We start from the raw sequence: 6,000 nt of genomic DNA on the forward strand, positions 1-6,000 counted from the left end.
TAGCTCTGCATGATCCTTTCCTGTGAAGCTGATTTTCTTCTCTTGATGTTTGAATACACAGGCACAGTTTGTGTCTTTTAAAACATCCACAGTCACCAAGAGTGGGGAGCTGGAAAGCAAGGACAGTAAAACCAGCAAGAAATTATATACCTGAATCATCAAGATGAAATAGATCAGTCAACTTCGATCTTTAAAGAATGAATTCAGTCAGCTGCAATAATGCTAATACAGCTTAGACCAGGACTTTTTGTTATGTGTCTACGGGACAAGCCTGATCTTGACCAAATCTGAGTGACATATAGGTGACATTCTTGGCCACGTATGATACTTCCTAAAAATTCTATCAAAATAGTGGACATGGGTTGCACATGGAAGCTCCTTTATTTATAGTTTAAACATGACTGCCTTTGAATTTGGTCCCTGTGTGGAATTTGCTATCCTCATGCTACAGAAGCCAGAAGCTAGCTGTTGAAGACGGACAAATTTTGTTTGTTTGGTCACAGGAGCAAAGAGTTTAGTCCCTGTAGAGGGATGAAAAGAGAAAATTGGGCTGGAAGTTAATTTATTCCATGCAGGAATGCCACAGTGTCATTTGTGGGACCCCTTGCATCAGCAGAACTTGGGTGTACACAAAAAGCAGGTTACAGCTGTCAATGTTCTCTGCTACCAAACCGTGGTACCTCTGGTATTTCCAGACTGCATACAGGCCAGTTACCCGTGGCTGCAGGGGAAAAACACCTTGAACGGTCATTCAGAAAAACTTACATGACCAGCGCCAGCTACAGCTCTGCTGTGAACTGCACTTTCGCGCTTGTTAAAAGAATGACAAGGAAATGTGAAAACTCCAGCTACAAGCTGAAACTCATTTCCATTTTTTAAAGCCAGAAATCTGGATTTAGATGCCAGTCTCCAGAAGCTGCTAACAACAAAACAAAGCAGGTGGAGAACTGCTGCCCTTGTATTTCAAGTGAGGAGTTGTAACTGACTTTGGCCTTCTACTTGAAAAAGCTTGCAGTTGTGCTAAAATTTTCCTTTCTAGTGCTGCTGCCTCTCCTCCCATGCCCCCTGATACAGCTGAACCATAAGGTCTGTAGTAATGAAAGGCATCTTTTTACTCTGTCAACGCCATTGTTTATTTTATCTCTGCAGCTCACACTAGGTCTTTGAATGAAATGAAAAAACAGCCCTGCTGTTATCAGTGCAGGGCAGAACCAGATGGGAAGCTTGTGGCATTGCTCTGACTAGTGCTGTGCCTCCACGCAGCTGGAGTGTAATGCTGGGAGGTGCTGGGTGCCTTCAGCATCTTTCAACTCATCCAAAAAAGAAAAGGAATGTCAAAGCATTCCCCATTTCCCTGGAGGTATTCTGCACCCCAGATAACTCATCCATGGCTGGGCAACATGGCTCCTTGCAGCTGACCTCTCCCTCTGTGCTGTCAGTCGGACTGACTCAGATTTTTTTAGGCAGCAGCTTTCCTGGCATCACTGGAGATTTCCATCAGTTCAATGCAGGAGCTGCTTGCACCTCACCCACTGGCTTCTCAGAGCCCAGGTTCAAGCATTTAGGGCTTGCGCAGCAGAAACAGAAAGGGCAATACCGCAGGGTCTCCACCAGCTTCTGCCCCAGGCAGATAAGAACAGCGCTTTTGTAAATTGACCTGTGCAGACAAAGCTACAGTGTTGTTAGAAAAATAAACAGCCATGGTGTTAGAAAAATAAATATCTTTGTAGAAGCTCCAGAAGCACCAAAGGAATGGAACATATGAAGAGAATAATAGCCTAATATTATTATTATTACTGTCATTATTACTGTTTTTTACTGTGCCTGGACTCCCCAGCCTCCCTCTAGGACTGGAACGGCTGTGCTGGGCACTGGAAATGTGTGAAATGAAGAGACAGCCTGTGCTTTTAAAGGGTTCCCTGTCTAAGCACCAGAGTGGAAAGAAAGGAAAGGAAGGGTCGTAGAGGGAAGTACCACTGAAATGCTAATGTTAGGGGATGAGTTTCAACTGTGAACCAGTAAGGACATTCTTGGGCACACAAGGGACAAGTTAGGATACAGCATCATCCTCACATCGTAAGAAATTCTTCCCTAATGAATTTTTTCTTCCTCAGAAGCCAAATACAGCATCTGAAATTTCTATTCAAAGATGCAAAGGGGACTGAAGCTCCCAGATGATGCTAACTTTCTGCAGGAGTCAAACTCCTAGTTGCTTTTATCCAGAGAGGGCTGCATTATCGCTCTCTGCTTCACTACTCCACTTTTGCTGTCTTCACAGCACATCATCTTTTTCACTGTCTGAATATTGCCTTACTTGGAGAGACAGTATCCATTTGGGGGGTGGGAACGAGACAAATATTGAAAAAAAAAACCCCAAACCCAACAACCAAAGCAAGAGCAGCTGTTTGATTTTGCTGAGACGCTAGCAGCATTTGCAGAAGTCCCTGAGGAAATGGCTGAGTGGGCTTGAATCAGACAAAGCAGTCCAAGGAGAACGGACTTCATCAACCTGGCCTTGCTGTTCATAACAGGGCAAGGACACAGCACATGCTCCAGGGGAAGAAAAAGTTTGCATGGCTGCTGTTGCCTCCGGGGCTGTGCGTTGAGAGGGCAGCCTGTAGCAGATGGCAATACCATGAATGGACCTTTGCAGTCCTGCACAGAGAACCACATCTCAGGCTGCCTCATCTGGTCTGTCAGTGCTTAATATATCCCTGTCATTCCTCTGGCTATTGACATGTAAAGTGCTGGGGTTTTTTTAGCATTTAGACTGTGTCGTCAAATGTATGGTGATTACAGGGAGAACAGAAAAAGAGCCAATGAAAGATTACTCTCAGAGATATGAGAAAAACTGATATTTCCTCTTAAAAGCAGTATTTCACAGCCTAATCAGAAACCAGTACCCAGAACACTTTTAATTCTCTTATAAACACAGCCCAAGACCACTCTCTAAGCCACCCCAGAAAAGACAAACATAGTATCATTTTGATCATAGTTAATAAAAGCCTTTGCCAAGGTGGCAGGAACCAAGAGGCAAGTCTGGAGATCATTACAGGGGCCCAAGGTCCAAGGGTATAAAGCAGTTTTTTATGCTTGTGTTGCTACCAGGTGTCATGGGACAGCTGGATGGAAGGACATGTGTTTTACCTGTGGCTGGGGTTTCTGTGAAAGAGAGAGGGAATTCAGATTAGAGTAACGGCAAAAAACCTTCAAAACTGTAACACTGCTCTTCCTCTGCCCTTCTTTGCTGGAACCTTGTAAAGGTGGTGGTAGTACAAATGTCAGAGCCTAGCAGACCACATTTAGTTCCTGAAATTCAGCATCTGCAGGATGAATGTTTCACACAGCATCTTTTCTTAGGACAGCCCCAGTAAAATGTCACAAGAACAGGACTAGCATTGTGCCGCTGCTGAAACATGAGATGCAATATAGCTCATTCCCCTGTGTCAATTCAGTTTGCTTTGGGATATCTATCAATTGTGGGTCCATCTGTTAGTGCTCATTTGTGTCCTATACCCATTTATTCTTTGAGAAATTATCTATATATAGCTAAGAGTGTGGGGTTTTCTTCTTGGAGATTGGAAATAGTGGGGTTTCTTACTGTGTTTAACCTCTTATTTTTCTAATCTACCTTCAGGTATCTCCATGCCTATACCTGTCTTTGGACTACAAGATGACTCCAAAGTGTTTAAGAAAGGCAGCTGCTTACTTGTGGATGACAATTTTGTCCTAGTAGGCTCTTTTGTGGCATTCTTCATCCCTCTAACCATCATGGTGGTCACCTACTTTTTAACTATCAAGTCGCTGCAGAAGGAAGCTATGCTATGCGTGAATGACATTGGCCCAAAGACCAAGTTTGCTTCATTTAGCTTCCTCCCTCAGAGTTCCCTGTCCTCAGAGAAACTCTTCCAGCGCTCTTTGAACAGAGAAGTGGGGACTTCTGGGAGGAGAACCATGCAATCCATCAGCAACGAGCAGAAGGCTTCCAAGGTTCTTGGCATTGTCTTCTTTCTGTTTGTTGTGATGTGGTGCCCGTTTTTCATCACCAATGTGATGGCCGTGATTTGCAAGGAGTCATGCAATGAAGAAGTCGTTGGAGGACTACTTAATGTATTTGTTTGGATTGGCTACCTTTCTTCGGCTGTCAACCCACTTGTATATACGTTGTTCAATAAAACCTACCGTTCAGCTTTCTCTCGTTACATTCAGTGTCGCTACAAGGAGGAGAAGAAACCTTTCCAGCTGATTTTAGTGAACACTATCCCAGCACTTGCATATAATTCGAGCCAGCTCCAGCTAGCACAAATGAAGAGTTTGAAAAAAGAGGCAAAAATGATGGCTAAGGATTATTCAATGGTCACGATAGGAATACATCATTTGGATGGTACCTCCAAGGGAATTATCAGCCCAGCAAACGAAAAGGTTAGCGGTGTTTGATGGTCAGCAGCTGCCATGAGAACCACCATGTGTACGCTGAAAATTTCACCTGGTTGTGAGAAGCTCTGATAGCTTAGGAAAATCAGCCCTGTTCAAGAGACCCTCCAATAACATCACATACTCCTCATATTATCCTGTGGTTGAAAAGCAGGGATGAAATGGTATCAAATGTGCAATTTTTTTTCATACAGTACTTTGGCTATTTTAAGCACAGGCTTTATTAAACTTATTTTTTTAATATTCTAAAGGATATATTTCTTAAAGAAAAAAAATGAAATTTCTGGTATTATAACATGAGCTGTGAAGAAACCTACGCATTTCTTTTCTCTTTGCAAATGAAAGCTAAGCTTTGATGCTCTTGCAGAGTTGGCTCCAGCTAGTTTGTCTTGCTACAATGGAATTTTGTTATCATCAACTGAATGAGCACTTTACAGAATTTTAAATAAAATGATGGTTAATTTACTAATATATATTTAAAATAAATTTTAATGTATTAAAGAAAAATCTATTAAAACCTGTAGAGATTAATTATATGGACATTTTGGTAACAGTGTTTTTATGGCTATATTTTTCTTCTGAGTAACCATTCTGAAATGTTACTGGGCTTTTCTGCCATTCATTCTATAGTGCGAATTAGCAAACTTCAAAGGTAAATTATACTTGAATGATTCTTTGTTTCCTCCACCACTCATAATCTTTATTTCATGTCTTGTGCTTTATCTCCATTCAAGAAGTTTCATCTGTTCAGCTTAAAACTTAAAAGTAATCTTTTCAAAAGTAATTGTTGGGCTTGATTCCCTGCTCCTTCCCACTGATGTTGGCAGGGAAGTGAAGTGAGAGAAGAGGGGAAAATCAGGCACAACATCGCTGAATGATTTCAGGAACAATTCCACATCCATGCCTCTGATTCCAACAGAGTCTGATTTAAGTAATGGCAGAGGAAATTTTGAATGAGTAAAGCCTTCAGTAAAAGGTTGCAGCAGAACCTCTCTCGTCATTTCTCTTCGGTTACAAAAGCTGTTATAAAAAATGTCCTTCTGGTTTTGTTTTAGTGCTTGTAGAGCCAGAATTATAAGAAAACTTTTAGTTGCTCCAAATTGTTTTCCATAATTTCACTGTTTCATTGTTATGGTAGATTGCTCAGGAACAGTAGGTATCTTGCACTATTAGGACTCAGCCTTAATGAAATATGTATGGACAAATGGAACCCACTTGAAAAATAACAGGACTTATAAGCGACACTGTATTTCACCTACATAGCTCCAAGGGCACAATACATTACATAAAGAATGTCAAATACATTGCTTGACAGGAATGCCTAGTCATGAAATTGCTTCCTTTTGGGCATCATAGACCATTTCACCAAAGCCAGTGGGACTCTGCTGGAGAGCAGAAACATAAGTGTCGCATTCACCTGCAAAATCTAGATCCAAGCATTTGATTAATTCCATTAATTTTGCAGCCACAATCATCAAAAGCAGGATGCATTCCAGTTTCAGATCCTGTCCACTCTGAAAAAAACCACTGCCTGGCCCAGATGCCAAACCCTAATGCCCTCATGAG

The 6,000-nt window shown here is 41.8% G+C and overlaps 1 protein-coding gene across 2 annotated transcripts in view; it reads left to right on the forward strand.

Annotated features, from left to right (window-relative positions):
• HTR2A (5-hydroxytryptamine receptor 2A) overlaps positions 1-5,471 on the forward strand; it is a 28,307-nt gene extending 22,836 nt beyond the window's left edge. For both annotated transcript variants that reach the window (XM_056329226.1, XM_056329225.1), the window contains exon 4: positions 3,638-5,471. In XM_056329226.1, the coding sequence (XP_056185201.1) occupies positions 3,638-4,437 (800 nt within the window). In that variant the 3' untranslated portion in view covers positions 4,438-5,471. The remainder of the gene's footprint in view (positions 1-3,637) is intronic.
• The last annotated feature ends 529 nt before the right edge of the window (positions 5,472-6,000 follow it).

This window comes from Falco biarmicus, chromosome 2 (genome assembly GCF_023638135.1).
Source record: "Falco biarmicus isolate bFalBia1 chromosome 2, bFalBia1.pri, whole genome shotgun sequence".
NCBI classification, from domain to species: Eukaryota; Metazoa; Chordata; class Aves; order Falconiformes; family Falconidae; genus Falco; species Falco biarmicus.